Source organism: Microtus pennsylvanicus, chromosome 5, assembly GCF_037038515.1.
Source record: "Microtus pennsylvanicus isolate mMicPen1 chromosome 5, mMicPen1.hap1, whole genome shotgun sequence".
Lineage (NCBI taxonomy): Eukaryota > Metazoa > Chordata > Mammalia > Rodentia > Cricetidae > Microtus > Microtus pennsylvanicus.
This window is the reverse complement of record NC_134583.1, coordinates 93,006,236-93,027,339: the sequence shown is the minus strand read 5'-3', so window position 1 is coordinate 93,027,339 and position 21,104 is coordinate 93,006,236. Positions and strand designations below refer to the sequence as shown.

General features: G+C 47.3%; 1 protein-coding gene across 2 annotated transcripts; it reads left to right on the top strand.

Moving 5' to 3' along the window:
- Positions 1-7,890: 7,890 nt before the first annotated feature.
- Positions 7,891-20,421, top strand: Tmem109 (transmembrane protein 109). 2 transcript variants are annotated; one of them, XM_075973534.1, is made up of 4 exons: positions 7,891-7,985; positions 15,495-15,739; positions 18,365-18,467; positions 18,912-20,421. In XM_075973534.1, exons 2-4 carry the CDS (start codon positions 15,503-15,505, stop codon positions 19,301-19,303), a joined length of 732 nt encoding a protein of 243 aa, XP_075829649.1. In that variant the 5' UTR covers positions 7,891-7,985; positions 15,495-15,502; the 3' UTR covers positions 19,304-20,421. The 2 variants fall into 2 exon arrangements, with proteins under 2 accessions (XP_075829649.1, XP_075829650.1); XM_075973535.1 differs by lacking the exon at positions 7,891-7,985 and adding an exon at positions 9,159-9,413.
- Positions 20,422-21,104: the final 683 nt, after the last annotated feature.

Below are 21,104 nucleotides of genomic sequence, written 5' to 3'. Positions count from 1 at the left end.
TTCGAGGCCTACTGGTCTACAAGAGCTAGTTTCAGGACAGGCTCCAAAGCCACAGAGAAACCCTGTCTCGAAAAACAAAACAAACAAACAAAAAAGCAACCTGGAATGATTTGATCTATTAGTCAGTTGCCTCTATGTGATTCCCTCTTCCTTTCCTAACCTCACAAAGAAAGCAGATGTTCAACCATTTTCTTCTTCTTATTGTTGTTGTTTTATTTCTGCTTCTTTGAGTCCTTTTTTGGTGTACTGTTGTGGAATAATCTTTTTGTACATTGTGAAGATATGTCACTCCGATTGGTTTAATAAAAAGCTGAACATCCAATAGCTAGGCAGGGTTTCCAGGCACAGAGGACACTGGGAAAAATAAAGGTGGGATCTCCAAGCCAGATGAAGAAAAAGCAGCATGGTTTACAGAGAGAGTTCCAGGACAGGCTCCAAAACTACAGAGAAACCCTGCCTCAAAGAAAAAGAAAGAAGAAAGAAAAGAAAAAAGCCCTAAGCTATCGTAATTAATAGTAAGTCTGTGTTGTTATTGGGGAGTTGACGGTCTGATGAAAAAGTTCAACTCAGTTTATTAAATCAGAACACATTGGCCGGGTGGTGGTGGTGCACGCCTTTAATCCCAGCACTTGGGAGGCAGAGGCAGGCGGATCTCTGTGAATTCCAGGCCAGCCTGGTCTACAAGAGCTAGTTCCAGGACAGGCTCCAAAGCTACACAGAAACCCTGTCTCGAAAAACCAATAATAATAATAACAATAACAATAATAATAAAAATCAGAACACATTCTAGCTCATGGAATGAAGTGTTCCCCAAGTCTAGAATCACAAAATAAAGCCAATGTAAATCTTTAAATGATCTAATTGGTCTGAGGCAGAAACAAGATAAAAAAATGCTTATGTAGATTGCAGTCTGTGGGGTGGTGGGCACATAAACAATAAGCAGAAAATTCCAAAAAGGGTTGGGTACTCTAAATACAAGATAAGTCAGAGTAGATTGAGAAGAAGATTGGGGGGAACTACTTTAGGCAGGGTATGCAAAAGGTATATATCTGGGCAAGTGTAGGAGGAGTTTTTGTCAGGACCACTGGCTCCCCAATAAATGCACAGAGACTTAATATTAATTATAAATGCTTGGCCGATAGCTTAGGCTTATCTCCAGCCAGCTCTTACAACTTAAATTAACCTGTTTCTATTCCTCTATGTGCTGCCCCGAGGCTCATTTACATCATCTATCAACTTCCCATGTTACTTCTGCATCTGGCTCAAGACTCCTCAGACTCTGCCCTTCTTCCCTAAAATCCTGCCTAGTCAATCAGCTTTTTATTAACAAAGAGAGCGACACATTTTCACAATGTACAGAAGGATTATTCCAGAGCAGGGAATTGATGATTACCTTTAGCACTTAAGATTTTTTTTTAATTATTTTAGAGTGTGTGTGTGTGTGTGTGTGTGTGTGTGTGTGTGTGTGTCTGTGTGTGTGAGTCACAGCACATATGTGGAGCTCAAAGGAGAACTTGGGAGAACCGATTCACTCTTTACCATTTTACCATGTTGATCCTGGGATCAAAGTCAGGTCATCAGACTCTGCAGTACATCCCTCTCCCTAGTAAGTCACTTCACCAACCCAAAGGGCAGTGTGACATTTTTGCTGAGACCTAAACGAGGGACAGGTGTCAGTCCTGAGACCACAGGTTTCTGGTGAGCCAACCTCTTCCACAGCTTCACCTCGTCTTTTCAGACACAGTGGCACTTCGATGTCCCCAGCGTACCTGCATCTGGTGGCTCAAAATGTTTACATGGCCAACTTTTATCAGCTCCTTCCCCTCCCTGGCCTGTAATTATTTATTTAGAAAGTCCTTTTGGTATCTGGGTTCTCTACTACATTGTTCTCTACTGGTTCTCAAGAGTCCAAGAGTGCCACCCAGTGTCTGACACCTATCAGGGACATTGTCACTATTGTTTATTGAATGGCAGGCTGCCTGGCAGACCTGGCATCTCACATATTTAGATGTATGGTAGGAAATAAATCAGTCTAGGTGGGGCGGCTGAACCCAAGGCCCAGCTTGGTCTGGCAACAAAGTAGCATTTGATTGCATTTTGAACTGGGAACTGATAACCATACTTTCAGGAGTTTCCTCTGGAAGATACATACTATGTAGTTTGGAACGGGAGAGTATTGTGTATCTATTTCCTCTGAATGGAAATATTTCCTCAAGAGGGAGGGGGGCCGGCCCTAAAATTCAAGGTGCTAGCAGCAGTGACCAGGTTCAATAAATTCAGAATGTTACAAGAGTCTCACAGCCCCTCCTCACAGTTATAAAGGCAGCAAATGGGAGAGGAAAGAGGAAAGACTCTTAGGGGAACTGCCTGCAAGTTGACCAGGGGTCCCAGGGAAGCAGCTTTTGCGAGTTCTCCCTCATGCTGGTGGGCTTTTTAGTCATGCAGTGACTTTGCATCACCCATGGGCCTTTAAGTGACACCTTTAAACTTACTGCTTCACCAAGCTCGGCTTGGGTGGAGTTGATTCTTTGGCCATCTTCCCAGGAAAAGCCACACAAACAAATGGAATAAAAGAAAAAGAGGCCTGGCATGTTGGAAACTTGGCCCTCAATACAGCAGTGTTGAGAGAGGGGGCCTGTGGGAAATGACTGGGTGGTGAGAGTTCTTGTCGAGTATGGGATTAACAGGTTAGTGGGCTATTAAAGGAGTGGTTTGTTTTTTTTTTTTTTTTTTCGAGACAGGGTTTCTCTGTGGTTTTGGAGCCTGTGCTGGAACTAGCTCTTGTAGACCAGGCTTGTCTCAAACTCACAGAGATCCACCTGCCTCTGCCTCCCGAGTGCTGGGATTAAAGGCGTGCGCCACCACCGCCCGGCTTAAAGGAGTGGTTTTGTTATAACAACTTGTTCTGTAGAGCTGGGGGCAGAGCTCAGTGGTCAGAAGCAGGCTCAGAAAGCAAAGTCTCTTGACCTCTAGGCCCTTCTGTCTCTTGTCCTCTTTCTCCACCCCCAAGTGCTTTCTCTAAAGTACTCATATTGGCCTAAAGATTGTCACACACACACACACACACACACACACAGTGTGGGAGGTCCTTCTGTCTATGTGTTGTTCTTACTGGTTAATGAATAAAGAACTGCTTTGAGCCTATGTCAGGGAAGAACAGAACTAGGCCAGGAAAGTTAGGCTGTATGTTGGGAGAAAGAAGGGCGGAGTGCGGGGGACGCTATGGAGCGGCGGCCAGAATCAGACATGCCGAAACTTTACCGATAAGCCACTGCCACATGGCGATAGAAATGGGTTAAATTAATATATAAGAGTTAGCCAATAAGAAGCTAGAGCTAATGGGCCAAGCAGTGATTTAAATAATATAGTTTCTGTGTAATTATTTCAGGTCTAAGCTAACCGGGCAGCCGGGAACCAACAACTGACCCTTCTTACTACACACACACACACACATATATAAAGGAATCCTGTTGTCATAAGCCCCTTGCCTGGGAATCCAATCAGTCTGGGAAGGTTCCCTCACAGGAAAGAAGACGTGTCCATTTAACTCTCTCCCTTTTTTTCTTCCTTCCTTCCTTCCTTCCTGTCTTCCTTTCTTCTTTTCTTGTTTGTCAAGACCAGATTTCACCATGTAGCCCTGACTGTCCTGGTATAAGACTGGCCTTGAACTCAGAGATTCACCTGCCTCAGCCTTCCAAGTGTTGAGATTAAAGCTGTGTGCCACCCTTGCCTGGCTTCTTTCTTGGTTTTTGTTTTCTTTTGTTTTTGTTTTGAGATAGGGTTTCAGACAGCTCAGGTTAGCCCCAACTCACTGTTTAGCTGAGGATGACCTCAAACTCGTTCTGCTTCCACTCCAGGGCACTGAGAAGGCAGGAGTTTACTGCCAGGCCTGCTTCAGTGCTGAGGTGGTACCTGGGGTTTCGTGCACACTAGAGAAGCCATTTTCTAGCTGAGCTATGTCCTCAGTCCACAATCACACTTCTGAAGCATCCTTAGAGACAACTTTTATTATCTGAGAGACTGTGTGTGTGGAGGAACTGAACCCCATGGCCTTGGTAAGAGAGGCAAGTGATTTACCCTCTGCCTCTGAGATACAGCCCCAGGGCCCCTCTCCACCATGATTTATCCCAAGTTCATTTCTCCTCTTTCTTTCTCAGTACTTATCACCAGTTCATACCCAGAGGCCCTGAGCCTTGTCCCTACTGCAGCCCAGTGTGGTATCATATCCTCATTCACCTGGCCCTTCTCTGTTATATATTTTTTGTGGGACTCTGACATATATATTTAATTAAAAATTGTTTTACTCTTATTTATCTACAAGAATTTTATTTCATAGCCTTAAGTATTTTTATTTATTTATTTATTTATTTATTTAGTATACAGTATTGTCAGTATTCTGTTTGCATGTGTGCCTACAGGCCAGAAGAGGGCACCAGATTTCCTTACGGATGGTGAGGGCACCAGATTTCCTTACGGATGGTTGTGAGCCACCATGTGGTTGCTGGGAATTGAACTCAGGACCTTTGGAAGAGCAGTCAGTGCTCTTAACCACTGAGCCATCTCTCCAGCCCATAGCCTTAAGTATTAAGGCTTAAGAGAGTCAAAAGTTTTTCTTTCCTTTATACCCTGAATCCTTCCCATTGTTGGAGGAGCTGGCCTTCGACACTGAAAAGACTTCAAGAGGTTCCCTTTCCCCTGATTTCTGGACACCATTTATATCACAGCTATAAGCTCCCTAGTACAGACACACTTCCGATGTTGCTCGTGATATCACCAATTAGTAATACACTATCTACAAGTCACATGGTACCAATAATTAATCACCAGGCGTCATAGTCTGTTTTCTGTTGCTGTAACCAAATCCCAGAGACTAGTTATAAAACACTAGAGGCTTATCTAGCTCCTGTCTTTGAAGGCTAGGAAGTCTACGACCAGGGTTCCACACCTGAAGAGTGCCACAACATCCAGCACAACGCAGAGAGCTGCATGGTAACGCCAAGCAAGCGTGCCAGACAGCAAGATCTGTGTGCGTGTGTACATACCACTGTGAGCATGTGGCGGTCAAAGGACAACTCTGCGGAGTTGGTCCCCCCCACCCCTTTTTATGTGGGATCTGGGGATTGAACTTGGATCATCAGGCTCGGACAGCAGATGTGTTTCCCTGCTGAACCATTTGTTTAGTTCAGTGTACCACACAGGTTCATTAGTTGTTGCTGGTGTTGGTCATCTTGTGTAAGACAGGGTCATCTGGGAAGAGTGAACCTCAATTGAGAAAGTGCCTCCATCGGATTGCCCTGCAAGCAAGTCTATCGGACATTTTATTACTCTATGATAGAGGTAGAAGGGCCTAGCCCACTGTGGGCAGTATCATGGATAGATAGTTCTGGGTTGTGTAAGAAAGCAGGCTGAGCAAGCCAGGGGAGCAAGCCAGTAAGCAGCATTCATCTATGGCCTCTGTATTTGTTCCTGCCTCCAGGTTCCTGCTTTGATTTCCTGCCCTGACTTACCCCAGTGATTGACTATGATCTAGGTATGTGAGCCAAATAAACCCTTCCCAAGTTGCTTTAGGTCATGGTGTTTATCATAGCAATAGAAAACAAACTAGATCATATGCCAAAGTGCCATACTTTGGTGAGTCATTTTCCTGAATTCCAAAAAGGATGTTTGGGTTTAGAATAAACAAAAGAAGCCACGATGGAAAAGGTATGTGCATAACATGCTGTGAGCCACCGAAAAGGGAATTCTATGCCTTGTTCCCCCAACTTGCACCTCTCATGCAAGAGCTGCTGCTGCTACTGCTTAGGAAAAATGGGGGCACATTGGCGAAAATCCCCAAAGCATCTGTTTCTCAGGAGACTCGGTAGCCATGGGTGTGGGCTAAGAGCAGAGGATTAGCTAAGGTAGCAGTTTCTGAGGCTGCCAGCTGAGACAGCTGATGGGGGTGGGGGGTGGGGTGGGGTGGGAGGATTAGATGAACTGTTCCCTTTCCTTGGGTCAGTGGTAGCAGGGACTAGCAGCTCCACACTGCCACCCACAAAACTTGCAGACTTCCTTTAATCTTTCAGGGATTCTGACAGGTAAAACTTCATCCCTTTTTCAACACAGAAAAGAAGGCTAACTAGGATAAAGCAGAGTTGAAGTTCATTAAAGATTTATATATATATATATATACATATATATTTACACATATACATACATATATGGAATGAGAGTTAAGAGAGTGATACACCCAGAGAAAGAATAAGGAAGGCATAACCAAATGTGTATACAGGATTCTCAAGAGAGTCACAGTTAAGTGGCATAGCATTAGCCCATACAAAGCATTCTGGTCACACTTTAAAGGGTTGCTAAGAATCTTTTTTTTTTATCCTTTTCTCTCTTTCCGGTGAGTGATTTTATAGATCACTCCAGAAGTGACTAAGTTAGTAGTATAATCTACTAGGGTTGCACAGAGTTGGGGAAGATTATGACATGGCCTTCTTATTGTAAATGGGGGTTTCTAGTGAAGTTCCTAGAAACTTACAGGCTTACAGCTCGGAAGAGAGAAAGGCCCTAAGTAGTGGTTATCTGTGTTGGAATCTTGATTCTTAGCTGGTGGGATGCTTTAACCAGACCCCAGAGTGAGGGCCTCTTTCCCTTCCCGAGTTTTCAGAAAGTTCCATTTCTCTGTCCTACCTCAATGTTTAGCCCTATGTTAATTTCCAAAGGAACTTGAGCCTAAAACCAAGGGTGGTAAACCACCACCACCACCACATCACCACCCCTGAAATCTTTTCCACTGAGACCAACTGAAACTGGAAGAAGACATTTCACAAGCAAATGTTAAGTTGCAACTATTAGAAGGCCGCGGAATGAAGGTTCTACCAGCGCCGATTCTGGAAGGAAGACTCCTAGTTGAGAGGCAGGAAGCGACCAAAGGTGCAAATGAAGATGGAGGAATCTGGGAAGCATCTGAAGGAGAAACGACTGAGTGAAGTGACTGGAAGGCTGATACAAGGAGGGGGTGCGGCATTGTTTCGGAAGGAATTTTAACATGAAAAGGGGGCTGTCTTACGGCAGCCATTGATGGGAATTAAAAACAACAGCAACAACATTGGGCAGCTGAGATGGCGCAGCAATAACGGTGCTTGTTGCCCACCCTGACAACCTGAATTCTATGCAACCCACATAGGAGAGAACTGACTCCGGCAAGTTGTCCTTGGATCTCCATAGCTGTCCGATGGTGTGCACACCCAAACATACACACACAAAAAAACGAATAAATATATGTAAATTAAAAATTTAAATCTCTGCGTCTACCCCATTCACAGTTACCTCATGGTTCTAAAAGGGAGGGGAAATGGGGCGTCTTCCTTTGTCTACAATTCTAAGCAAAGCTTTGGGGGTCACCTACATAGTAGGGGTGAGGTTTCACATCCACCTGTAGAGAGAATGTGAGTTTCCCCAGGACAGTGCACCACTAATGCGTCCACTAAGACCTTTGCTTTTTCATTCTTTTGTGACTTTTTAGCGAGAAAGGTTTCTCAAGCCTCCAGGTGCTCTCCAGAACCCCGCCTAAGAATTACACTTCCCGCAGGAGAAGCAGGCATGGCTCGGGAAATTATGCAGCACTAAATGCGTGGCAGACTCGGATCAGCACTGAAACCTGCACCAAACACCGACTCTACCCACGCCACAACCTCGACAGAGTCATTTTCTTCCCTTTCCTGACAAAGGCTTCGCTTCCGTTCCAGCTCCAATTTCCGACGCCATTCTTCTCTAGGAAAAGCTTGGGAGGGAAACAGACACACACAAACCATAATGGAGTGAGCAAAGCGCATGCGCCCACGGTGTCCGCTCGGGCAGCTAAGAGGCCCTCCAGTCGCCCAGCTCAATCGCCCGCGCATGCGCAGACTCTAAACCAACACCCCGGGAGTTGAGGCGCGGGTTTGCTGGCGCGTTTTTTAGCGAAGTCGCACGTGAAGGATAGCGGTGGCCGGAGCAGGGTGAGTGCGGACCGAGATCCGGGCTGTGGACGCAGCTTAAGGGAAAGATTAGCAGGCGGCAATAGGGCGGAGCCGAGAGGCCTGTGAGCCCGAGTCGGGAGGGGTCGAACGTGGAGCGTGGGATTTAGCAAGCCTGGGACCCGGATCCTCGTTGCTATGCAACCGGGGGCGTTGTTACTAAGTAACCCAGGAGGAGAGTGTTTGGAAAAGCGGGTTCGAGCACTGAGGTCCAGTAGAGGGAGCAGCTACTAGACTTGGGGATGAGGCCAGTGCTGAGCCGTACACCTCCCCTAACCCCATGGTCCCGCCTCCTTCCATCCCAGATGGAGCCCCCCTCTGGGTACCCCGACCTCACAGGCCTTGCGACGCCACTATGAAGCGCTTGGCAGGGCATGTGCTGTTCCAAATAGCACATGCCACTGACACCCTGTCGTCGGGAGTCTGGCCTTGGGAAGGGAGCGGCGCTCCCTTTTGCAGGCACCCTGCCCCCCATACAGTTGCTGGGTAGCAGCTGTCAGGGGTTTAGCTAGGGCTGCCTCCAACCTGCCAGAACGCTGACTTCATTCTCCTTAGCGGTGACTTCGTCTCGTTTAGGAACTTGCACCTCAGCAATGCTTCTCATGTGGCTGTTGTATATTTGGATTCACTGTTCAAATAACCTACCCCCCCCCCCCCACTTCTTCAAGTCTTTATGTCTTACACTTGTGGCTTCTTGGCGGGTTTCTGATATTCTTTTAGCAAGCATTTATTAATCATTCTATACGAGGTGCTGGTGATCCCAAGAAAGTTAGTGTCAAGTTTGACTGAGTTGCTGGGAGGCTGTGGAACAAACCGTGAACATGGTGCTTGCACAAACGGTTTAATTTCTCAAAGCCACTCTTAACCCACTTTCAACAGGATTTACAGTGGAGGAGATTGAAAGTCAGATAGGTTAAGTAACAGGTGTAATGGCGGTGACAGATAGTTTGTGATAGAATTCAGCCTATGGCCTTTGTACAGAGCCCCTTAGGACGCTTTGCTTTAAAGTGCACTTTTCTTCTCTGGGCTGCTGACCTTTGCAACTGCTGTCTGATTCTGCCACAGGAATCCTGGGGCACTTTAAAAACAAAAAAAGGCTCTGAACCCCTCCCTGGGAGAGTCTGAGTGGGTTGCCCGGGTGGGGCAGACATCCTTGTTTAACAGGCTGTGCCGGCAGTCCAGATGGGCAGTCCGGAGCTGAGGACCGCTGATTCACAGGACGGGCGTTTGAGTAGTGAAGGGACTGTTGGAGCCAGCAGAGGGCACCAAGTCAGTTCCTGCCCTTGTAGTGATTTATAGTGAGAAGTGAAAAAGAAGAAGAAGGAGCCCGAAGGGGGCCGTGTGGACAGCTCCACCCTACCCTGGCTGAGCAAACCACAGCTGAACTTATAGCGACTTCTTACCACCATAGTAAGTAAAGCAGTTTCGCCTAGCTGAGACTGCTCCTGCCCGAGCCGATCTGCAGCTGTCTGAACAGGTGTGGCCAGTCTCAGCAGCACTATCCGAGGCTGTCCCCTATCTTACCTCCTAGGTTCATAAACTGTAAACTCAGCAGGTGGGCCATCTTTTAGTGTGAGGGCTCCACCTCTTGGGAGATTTGGGGGTCTTCTGCATTGAGTTTGATGGTGGTCGGTGGAACTGTATGTTTCCGTGGGCAGAGAGCAGGCATTACCAAGGCAGTAGTGAAGTGTGGACAATTGAAAGGGCAAGCCTGAGCTTCTGGGCTTGGGGATCAAGTCCCACCTCTGCTCTGAGCCAAATGGAGCATAATGCTAACTATAAGGTAATTACGGCTGGTGAGATGCTCCACGGGGAAAAGGCACCTGCCACTAAGCCTGATGATGACCTTGATCCCTGGGACCCACGTGGTAGGAGAGAACCAACGTGCTCGAGTTGGTCTCGCTTCCACACATGCATCCTTGTACACACATGCTGGTCTTTTGTTTTGTAGTGGTAGGGTGCTTGCCTGTCTGATAGCTCTGAGTTTGATTTGCAGCTACACACACACACACACACACACACACACACACACACACAGCCGTCAGAATTAAATGAGGTAGATAGTAAGCACTTGGTACGTATAAATCACTATACAAACAAAAAATTGATAGCATATACTTATTACTTATTGCGTACCGCCCGTTTGTCTGAGTAAGCAAAAAGGTTTCAGACATGCTTCCATCTTTTAGAGGCCAAGACTGTTTGGCTCTTAATGACTATAGCATCTTTGTGGATTAATAATTTGATAAGGAACTGGGCCATGGTGGTGCATTCTTTAATCCTAGCACTCAGGAGGCCGAGGAAGGTGGATCTTTGCGTTTGAGGCCAGCCTGGTCTACAGAGAAAGTTCCAGGACAACCAGGGCTACAAAGAGAAACCATGTCTTAAAAAGCCAATAATAATTTGGTGAAGGCTGGCATGTGTCTCTGTTGGTAGAGTGCTTGCCTTTATTCACAAAGCCCTGGGTTCAGTCCCCAGTGTGACATATGGGAAGCACATGCTTGTAAACTCAATACTTGGGAAGAGGAAGCAGGAGGAGTTCAAAGTCATCCTCAGCTGCATAAGAAGTTCAGGTCAGCCTGGGCTACATCAGACCCCTGGCTTAAACAACAACAAAACTGTAAACCTCTTTTTTGAGACGGGGTTTCTCTATCCTGGAACTCACTTTATAGGCCAGGATGACTTCAAATTTTCAGAGCTCCCCCTGCCTTTGCCTCCTGAGTGTTGGGATTAAAGGCATGCACCACCAACTACCTAGCAAAAAACTGTGAAATTCTTAAGAAGCATGAGGAAGCATGACGGTAGTGGTCAGATTCCTATTGCCTAGGCTTAGGAACTGGTAAAGAAAGCTGGCACAGAAAACCCAGCAGGCTGCCGTGGGAGTTGCAGCTCACATCACCCTGACCTTCTAGTAGGGAAGAGGTGACACCTGATCCCTCCTGTTGGAGGTCCTTGGATATAGGATCCAACCCAAGATAGCAACCCTGCTCTTTAAGGCCCAATGTGACCCAGATAGCTCAGAAACTAGCCTACGTTTCCCACATCTCCCACCAGTGACAGGTGGGAGCCATCTGGCTCTTGGTTTGTGCCAGAGGGTAGAATGCTTTCCCAGCCTAAGGTTCTTCCCCTTGAACTCTGTGTTTTCCAATGCCACTTGACCTTACAAGGCCTCGAGAGGGGTGGCGAGCAGCTGTTTCTGGGCCAGAAGTTACCCCAAATGTAGTATTTTTAGAAGTCTTTTTCTAGAGCCTTTTCTGCCCAAATGGGAACATCTTCTTTTCCCTCTCTGCTATCCAGATGGCTCTAGATTTGCGGCCAACTCCCCCAGTACCCTGGCAACCACAAACACTTCAAAACCTGGCCTTTTCTCCACCTTAGAGGCTTGCCTCTAAGCTCTGAATCACAGAAAGTCTAGAGCTGCTGGTGACTTGTTGAGCCTGAGAGAGAACAGGATTTGCTAGAGCCTTTTGACATTGCTCCAGCAGAGTTGCCCAAAAGGTGGGCCTGCAAACGTTCTTCCTGCTTGCTCCTCACCTGCTCCAATAAGTTGGTACTTGCTGAATCGTAACTCATCCGTGGCATCATATCACGGGTGAGATCAGAGCACAAAGTGCCTGGATAAATTTTCACCATAATTCCCTGAGATGGTTGGTAGATGCCAAGTGTGTTTTGGCTTACGGATAATCTATTGTGTGACCTTATCAGTAACTTCTAAATTGAACACGGCACACCAGAGTGGTTGTGGACAAAGAAGGAGAGCTCTTTAGAGGCACCTGAATTCACAGCTGGGTTTTCTCACATACTGCCTATTCTTCCTGGATTTCATCATCAGGGGATAACAATGCCTACCTGGATAAGTACCTGTGAGGTTAAGATTAGTGCACACAAAACCAGTCCAGTGTCAGCTTTTCATTCACAGTAATCTTCCCTTAAGGGCTGTTCCTTAACTCTTTGCTTACTTTGGCTTTAGGAAGTTGAAGTCATTGTGTCAATGGTGTGACTTAACACACACACACCAGCAGTTTACACACAGAGACACACACAGAAATATGCCCCCAACACACACACACACACACACACACACACACCCCTCCAGTTTCTTTTTCATCTACCTTTTCTGGTTCAGGACTCACATATCCCTTGTAATTTAATACATGGGAAGATACCTTTTATCAAAATCATTAGCCTTTTGGCTTGGCTTTCTGCAATATCTTCAGAGGAGAAAGGTTGAATACAGCCCTTTCAAATATACCGTTTATGTGACTAACGCCATTTTCAGAAAGCTCTCTAGATCACCGCAGGATTGGAGTAGGGAATTGCCAAGGGGACCAACCATGTCTTAAAGAGTTGGTACCTCTGAGAAGGAAGAGTGGTAATGATGGAGTTGATTCCAATGCCCAGAGATTTGGTTTATTACACGTATATAATGAAACATCTAGAGAAATCCAGAAAAGACAGGGCTTGGCGAGCTTCCTGATCACTAAACGTACAGAGGCTTTCTGATGGTGGAATGCCCAGAGAGGGCACGGAATCTCTGCACTCCTTCCCCCATACCATGTGCTGCCACCCCTTACAGCTGGCGTATGTCACTGTTCTTTATAGATACCTGTGATTATCCAGCCAGTGAACCTAACTGCTTCCCTGTACCAGTGTTTTATTGGGGGGTAGGGGGTGACCACCAACCAGCTTCCAAATCATGACACAGAGACTTATTAGTTATGAATGCTCAGCCTTATTTTATGCTTGTCCCACTAGCTCTTATAACTTAAATTATCCTGTTTCTCTTCATCTACATTTTGCCTCGGGACTTTTTAACCTTTTTTTTTCATATCTTACTTTCACTACTTCTCCATGTCTGTCTGGCAGCTGCCTAACTTCTGGCCCCGGTGGGTCCCTCTCTTTCTCTCTTGTTCTCTTCTCCTTTCTTCTCTCCTGAGCCTAGATTTCTCCTCCTACTTATTCTCTCTGTCCGCCAGCTCTGCCTATCCTTTCTCTGCCTAGCTATTTAATAGAACAATTTGTAATAGAACAATTAAGAGCCTTAGGCAGGCAACATGCAAGAGCAAAACATCCTTATATAATTAAACAAATGCAGCATAAACAAATGTAACACACCTTTGCACAGTTAAAGTCCACAGCATAAACCAATGTAACACACCTTTGCACAGAGTCCACAGCATAAACAAATGTAACACACCTTTATATAGTTAAATTTTCACATTTTCCCGAACTCTTGACTCTCCTTAGCCAATTGATAGAACCTGATAACGGGGTTGCAGGAACCTTGATTTACATCTAGACAGAGAGTGACGGCATTGAGGTTGTGGACAGGGATCCCTTGCCGCTCATTGCTCGAAAGCAAATACTCAGGAGAGAATTGGTGGGAAGGGAATCAGATTCACTTAGGGCCTGCCTCTGAGAAAACAGGGCACTGTAGGCCTCAAATCTCTGTCTTATGGAGTGCAGATAAGTAAAAGGGTTTTGTAAAGAGTGAAATACAGCGTGGGTGCTACATGCTGAGTCTCTCGTGTCTTCTCATCCAGGGCATGCAGCTCCCTCTTTTTCTTCCTTCTGGCCAGAACATCACGAGAGAGACCTTAGCTGCAACCTCCTGGGGCCAGGTCCTGTAATTCTTAGATAGACATTACTTGTAGGAAAGTTGGTCTTCATATCCATTTATTCACATGTTTTGTATTAGTTGGAGCGTGGAATTAAAGAACAAGGAAGGACAGTACACACCCTGATGTAATCCAAACATTACCAGAAGTTATGGATTCTGTAAATATAAAGAGTACTTAGCAGTTACCTAGCTACTGTTTTAGGGGTCAAGGCCATGCACATGCTAGGCAAGCCATCTGTCACTGTGCTCCCTGCCCTCAGCAACAGTTAACATCTTAATCATTAGGGCGCAGCCTCTCTTCAGTTGTTAATAAGGTGTCAGTGGGCATAAGAACAGGAAATAACCTTGGAAAGGATAACCCACTAAACAATGGTCACTCTGTGTGGACGCGTTCAGCCAAACCATTGGTCACGGGAACCAACTCCATCATTAGCCGCCTTTCTTCCTCAGAGGTTGAGGATGAAAGTCTCGTCCTTCCAAAGGCGTAAGTGGTTCCTCTGGCAACGACCCCTCTGATCCTGAGGTTATCTGGGAAGATCTCTAAAAATGGCCTTATTAATGTAAACTGTATGTTGGAAAGGGCTGTCTTTCACCCCTCATCCTCTAAAGATGTTTTAGGAAGCTGGCTAAAAGGCCATTTATTTTGACAAAAGGTATCTTTTTTGTTCTTTCCAAACAAGTATTAAATTAGATGAGATATGTGAACTCTAAGCAAGGAAAGATAGCTGAAAAACCAAACTGCTGGTGTGTGTGTGTCTGTGTATCTCTTGTATGTGTGCACTATATCATAACCATTGACACGGAATGACCTCAACTTCCCACTCCCAAATAGACAAAGGGATGAGACTCTGCCTCCGGGTAGGCAGTGTCAAAACCAAGTGGAATTACATGTCCAGTGCAGAATGGATTGCTTGCTTTCTGGGGATGAGGTCAGAAAAATAAAATAAAATAAATAAAAACAAAAAAAAAAACCGCACACCTAGTCACAGAAATCTTGCAGTGACTGTTGAGTGACAGTATAGGAGCAGAGTTTAGCTTTCCCTATGCTTAGAACTGTTCTCTACTTTGGATAGTTGAATCATTGAGGGCCTCATGTCCAAGACCAGGTCACAGAGAGACAATGCCATCAGTACCAGTGTGCTTGGATACAGACATTGACACTTTGTACCACTCTCAGGCAGTGCCACTGAGGAGCCCAGCTTGAGATCTGCTGAATACTTTGACCCCCAGAAAGGGTAGGATTTGGAATCCGGGGCTTGGGTTGAAATCCTTCTAAACCCAGTGACCTTGCACAAGTGCTCACATCTGTGCCCACAGGGACAGGGAGAAAAAACACCTTGTGTAATGGCCCTGCAGAGATACTGCTGCAAATGCAGTCCTCCTTCTACGCTGTTAACCGAGTGCTTTATTTTACATTGGTGTACGGTGGTAATCCTACTTACAAGCTATTTTTAAGTTACTTTTTCTATCAGCTTTGGCTTTAGTATGTTATAAGCTTTTGGGATGAAGCCTTTAGAGACTTACAATTCCCTCATGACCATGGTGCCTAAGACCTACGTAGAGACACACCTTCAGATTTTGGAACTGGAGGGATAGACTGCAGTGAGGTCTTGGCCACTTTAAGGCATGGAATAGTAATTCTAGTGAGTTGATCTGGTGGAGAATACAAAAGAGGAAGTTGTGAATCAGATGACTGTGCCCAGCTTAGATTGCAAGTCCTGGTTCATTCTTTTTCGGCACACAGCTTTTTTCCATTTAACTGGGATGCTTGCTATGGACCAGGGGTGGAGAAGGGAAGGACAGACAGCTGGGAAAGTAAAATTATCCATCAGGTCTGGTTCACTGCTTACCCTGTGGCCCTCTCTCGACAGACGCAAACATGGCAGGCTCAGACAGCAATCCATCCTGGAGCCGGCGTCTGTTCAAAGCCGTCCTAATGGTCCTCATGGCCCTTTTCCTCGTCCACTCATCATCGTCCCAGTCCTATGGAGACTTTGTCTCACCTGGCCAAGAGAAGAGGGTGGCCTCAGCTGATCTTTTGACCCAGATTGGCCGATCTCTGAAGGAGACACTGGATTCCTGGCTGGGGCCGGAGACCATGCATGTGATTTCAGAGGTAAGGAGGTGCCTGTCGTGGCTGTGTGCTTAAACAAAAGGAGAGACATATGAACGCCACCTCCCTTGCCCCCACAACCTCTCTGTCCTAGTCCCCACTGCGGAGAGCCCCACCTTCTACAAATACAGCGCAGCAATCCTGCCTCTAGCTGGCTGATTGCCTGGTTCTTACCTTCTGGCCTTTTAGCCCCACCCATTCTTCCTCCAGCTTCTGTCCATTTGGTCAGAAAGGCTATAAAACGGCCAACTCTTCCAAACTCATGTGGGTATCCACGGAGTCTTTGATCTGAGCCAGACCTAGCTGGCGGTGCACAGAGAGTCCAAGTCTTCACCTATGAAGGTGAGGTAGGGCTCATGAGGGCCTGTGACAGGGTCAGTTTTTCCAGCCAGTGCCATTTCTAGTGTGGTGTCCCTTCTGAGAGTTGATACCAAAGTGCCCAGCCAGTGGTTTATAAAATCCACAATAGGCACTGGGAAAATGCTCAGTGGGTCAAGTGCTTACTATGCAAGTACGCAGGCATGAGTTCCAGTCTCTGGAACATATGTAAAAACTGGGCATGGTGTGCATGTTTGTAACCTTCAGCAGCGGAAAGTGGGGTGCCCAGAGACAGGTAGATACCAGGAGCTTGCTGGCTGGCCAGTCTAGCAGGAACTAGAGCTCCAGGTTCAGTAAGAATCCTGTCTCAAAAAACAGAGAGGCTGGAGAGGCAGCTCAGAATTAAGGACACTTGCTACTCTTGCAGAGGACCAGAGTTTGGTTTCACTACCTATAGGTGGTTCACAACTGATTGTAACTCCAGCCCCAGGGAATCCAACACCCTCTTCTGGCTTCTTTGATCACCCCCTCACTCCCCCACACATATTCATTCATGTATATAAACACACATGGATACATAAATAAAAATTAAATCTTTTTTAAAAAGTTACGTGGAGACTTGAGGAAGGCATTCTGATGTTAGCTTCCAGTCTCATGTGGGCCTGTGTGGGCACACATGCAGACATGCATGCAAAACCATAACATAGTGCACACATGCAGACACGCATACAAATCCATAACGCAGTGCACACATGTTGACATGCATGCAAATCCATAACGTGGTGCACACATGCAGACATGCATACAAATCCATAACGTAGTGCACACATGCAGACATGCATACAAATCCATAACGTAGTGCACACATGCAGACACGCATACAAATCCATAACGCAGTGCACACATGTTGACATGCATGCAAATCCATAACGTGGTGCACACATGCAGACATGCATACAAATCCATAACGTAGTGCACACATGCAGACATGCATACAAATCCATAACGTAGTGCACACATGCAGACACGCATACAAATCCATAACGCAGTGCACACATGTTGACATGCATGCAAATCCATAACGTGGTGCACACATGCAGACATGCATACAAATCCATAACGTAGTGCACACATGCAGACATGCATACAAATCCATAACGTAGTGCACACATGCAAACACGCATACAAATCCATAACGCAGTGCACACATGTTGACATGCATGCAAATCCATAACGTAGTGCACACATGCAGACATGCATACAAATCCATAACGTAGTGCACACATGCAGACATGCATACAAATCCATAACGTAGTGCACACATGCAGACACGCATACAAATCTATAATGTAGTGCACACATGCATACACGCATACAAATCCATAACGTAGTACACACATGCAGACACGCATACAAATCCATAACGTAGTGCACACATGCAGACATGCATACAAATCTATAACGTAGTGCACACATGCAGACACGCATGCAAATCCATAACGTAGTGCACACATGCAGACACGCATACAAATCCATAACGTAGTGCACACATGCAGACATGCATACAAATCGATAACATAGTGCACACATGCAGACATGCATACAAATCCATAACGTAGTACACACATGCAGACATGCATACAAATCCATAACGTAGTACACACATGCAGACATGCATACAAATCCATAACGTAGTACACACATGCAGACATGCATACAAATCCATAACGTAGTGCACACATGCAGACATGCATACAAATCCATAACGTAGTACACACATGCAGACATGCATACAAATCCATAACGTAGTACACACATGCAGACATGCATACAAATCCATAACGTAGTGCACACATGCAGACATGCATACAAATCGATAACATAGTGCACACATGCAGACACACATACAAATCCATAACGTAGTGTAGTTGATTGGCTCCTCCTCTCTCACAAGGCCCAGCCCTGCGTGGACATTCTCTCACACACCTTCCTGATTCCCTAGGAGGCTTGGAGGCCTCCAGTTTCATAGCGTGGCTACCGTGGGTAATGATAATTCACCCCCATTCACACACAACCGCACCTCCTGCCACCTCCAAAACATTTCAGCTGACCAGACGTCCTGGATTCTGGGTCAGGAAGGAGACATGGCAGAAGAGCCCCCTCACTGGACTTAGAGTCCATGAACTTTTGACCCAAACCCATCTCCACTGGGGAAGAGACAGGTCAGAGATTTCCCTACAGGTAGTATCTGGGCTGCGAGGACTAGACAGGAGAAGAGCCTCATTCATGATAAATTTGTCTCTTTCACAGACCCTGGTCCAGGTGATGTGGGCCATCTCATCAGCCATCTCTGTGGCCTGCTTTGCCCTGTCTGGGATCGCTGCCCAGTTGCTGAGTGCCCTGGGGCTGGATGGTGAGTAGCAGAGAATTAGATAGCCAGGGCTGCGTCTGACCTTGTTGTCGGAGGGAGTTTATCTGTGTGGGACTAGACATTCCCCAGCTGTTTGCAGATATCCCCGGAAGTGCAGTAGAAGGGGAGGCTGGAGATTCTTACCTCTGTCCCAGGGGGTTACTTGTGTTGACATTGTGCAAAGGTGTAGTATTTCCTCTTTGGTTAACCACAGCCCTGGGAAGCAGACTGACTGTCCCCATATAATAAATAAAACTCAATGTCCACAAGAGAAGTAGTCTTCCAGGAGTCCCGTGGCCAGGAAACTGGGATTCATACCTGTCTCCCAAGCCTGCAGGAGTGGCGGTGCCTCTGCAAGGCTCTCTCTCCCTCCTGCTTCGCTGGCCCTTGTCCCCCTTTGCCCTCACCACATGTCGAGATTGCTGACTCTGTCCTTTTCCTTTTCAGGTGAATATCTCACCCAGGGCTTGAAGCTCAGCCCCAGCCAAGTCCAGACTCTTCTACTGTGGGGGGCGGCAGCACTGGTCATCTACTGGCTGGTGTCCCTACTCCTAGGCTTGGTCTTGGCCTTACTAGGGCGGATCCTGGGGGGTCTGAAGCTTGTCCTCTTTGTGGCTGGCTTTGTGGGCCTGGTGAGGTCTGTACCTGACCCCTCCACCCGGGCCCTGATGCTCCTGGCCTTGCTGACTCTCTTTGCCTTGCTGAGCCGGCTCACTGGCTCCAGGGGCTCAGGGGCCCACCTGGAGGCTAAGGTGAGAGGGCTGGAACGCCAGATAGATGAGCTGCGTGGGAGGCAGAGGCGAGCAGCCAAGGCATCCCGGGGTATGGAGGAGGAATGACAGGGCTGTCCCACAGTGGCACCCTCATCATACCAAAGAGCTGAGCTGCTTCTGGGTCTCGTGGCCCTCCTTGCAGCCCCCTGCCTTTTCCTTGCCTTGTGTCTGAACCCTTGACCCCTTGACCTCTGCACTAGCCCCTAGAGAAGAGAACCTGCCCTCTGCAGGTGCTCAGTCAAGGGATGGCTCCCTGCCCTTTCTCTGCTCCCAGCCTGCCTCCCCCAGGACAGGCTGGAAGGGCCTCAGCTCCAGCTTCTGCACCCAGCCAGCACCACTGCCACCGATCTCCCGTGATGATTAACCCGCTGTTGCCTGGCTTCCTTACAAAAGGCCATCCCAGGCTGAAGCTCCTGTTTGACTACACTCCAACTCTCTTCTTCCTACTCAGTCTCCCATCACTCCACATCCCAAGTCCCTCGAGACCCTCACCGTATTCCTCATTGCACAGCAGTGGAAAGGGGCAGGAGATGCTAGCTCTGAGGATAAGGGAAAGCAGGGTCCCTGAGGGCCTGCGCATCTGGGTTCTGTTACAAGTGCCTTAATAGGAATCAACAGCACCCGCCCATTGCCCTTTGCCATGTAGGAAAGTGTGCTATGGCTACTTTGTGTTCAGAGAGAGAAGTCCCTCGCAGAATTTCAGCTCTCCTGCAGCCAAAGCAAAGGCTAACTCTCCTGCAGCTGGGGCCCTGCAGGGACTGTCAAATGCCTTTTGGGGATTTCAGGGATTTTGAGAAGGGCAGGAGGACCCAATGTCTTGCATTTCTCCTCCTGTCCACTCTCTGCCATCCCCAAGCAACTGTTGATCAGTGTTGTGTCCCAGCAGCTGGGAAGAGCATGACCTTGCCCTGATCTCTTCTACAGAGCCCAGGGCGAGCCTTCCACTAACCCTTTCCACCAGGGCACTTGCTCACTCTTGGCCTTGGCCTTTAGGGCCCTCGTGGAGGGAGGTGCCCTGTGCCAGGTCCAGCACAAGATGTGAAGACTAAATGCCCGTTCTTACTGATAAGGTTTGGTGTGGAATCACGGCTGCAGTGATATATATTTTTATCGCGCTTGGTTGGTTTTAAATAAAGTGCACGCTATTTTATTATCTTCTTCTGAATAAAATGTATTTACTCAAAGTCCCTCTGCTGCCAGACTCTCTTCTCTAGCAGGGAGCTGCTGGGAGGAAGGGAGACTCAGGAAGGCAGGCTGTACCTGGTACCCCTCCCTCCAGTAACTTGGAGGGAGGCCAGCACTCTTGTAAAACTTGCAGATCTGGCAGCAGGCTGGGGAACTGAAGGTACTCCTTCCGTTGGGGAGCTGTGATGCCCCCCATGCTGGCCTGGGGAGCCTAGGAAGACTGGCTTTCCCTCCCAGACTCAGGAATTTACCACACCAAGGGTTTCACCGTAGTTCCAGGTGGTTCTGTTTTGTGGATGGCCCAGACATGTCTGTGCTGCTTTTTCCTCTTTAGGTTGCCTTGGAGATACCAGATCATCTTCTGAACCTCTCCCAACACTACCCGGGGGCAAGGTTGGGTGGGACCTGAAATCAGGTCTTCTTTAGAAGGGTTGACCAGCCTTCACCCTTTACCTCTGGGACTCTCCCTGGGGTGGGGCTGACTTAGCACAAACTGTCTCTACGGAATGGCCCAGGGCAGGCCCACGGTTGTCATCTGGCCCGGTTTGGCCTCTCCTTTTCTGCCCCAGAAGGTCCCTGAATTCTATCTCTGATTCTAAAGAGAGATGCCTTCACAGCTGAGATTCTTGTGGGGAGGGCATGAGGCAGAGGAAACGTTTTTCGGTTTTGATTTTTGTTTTTT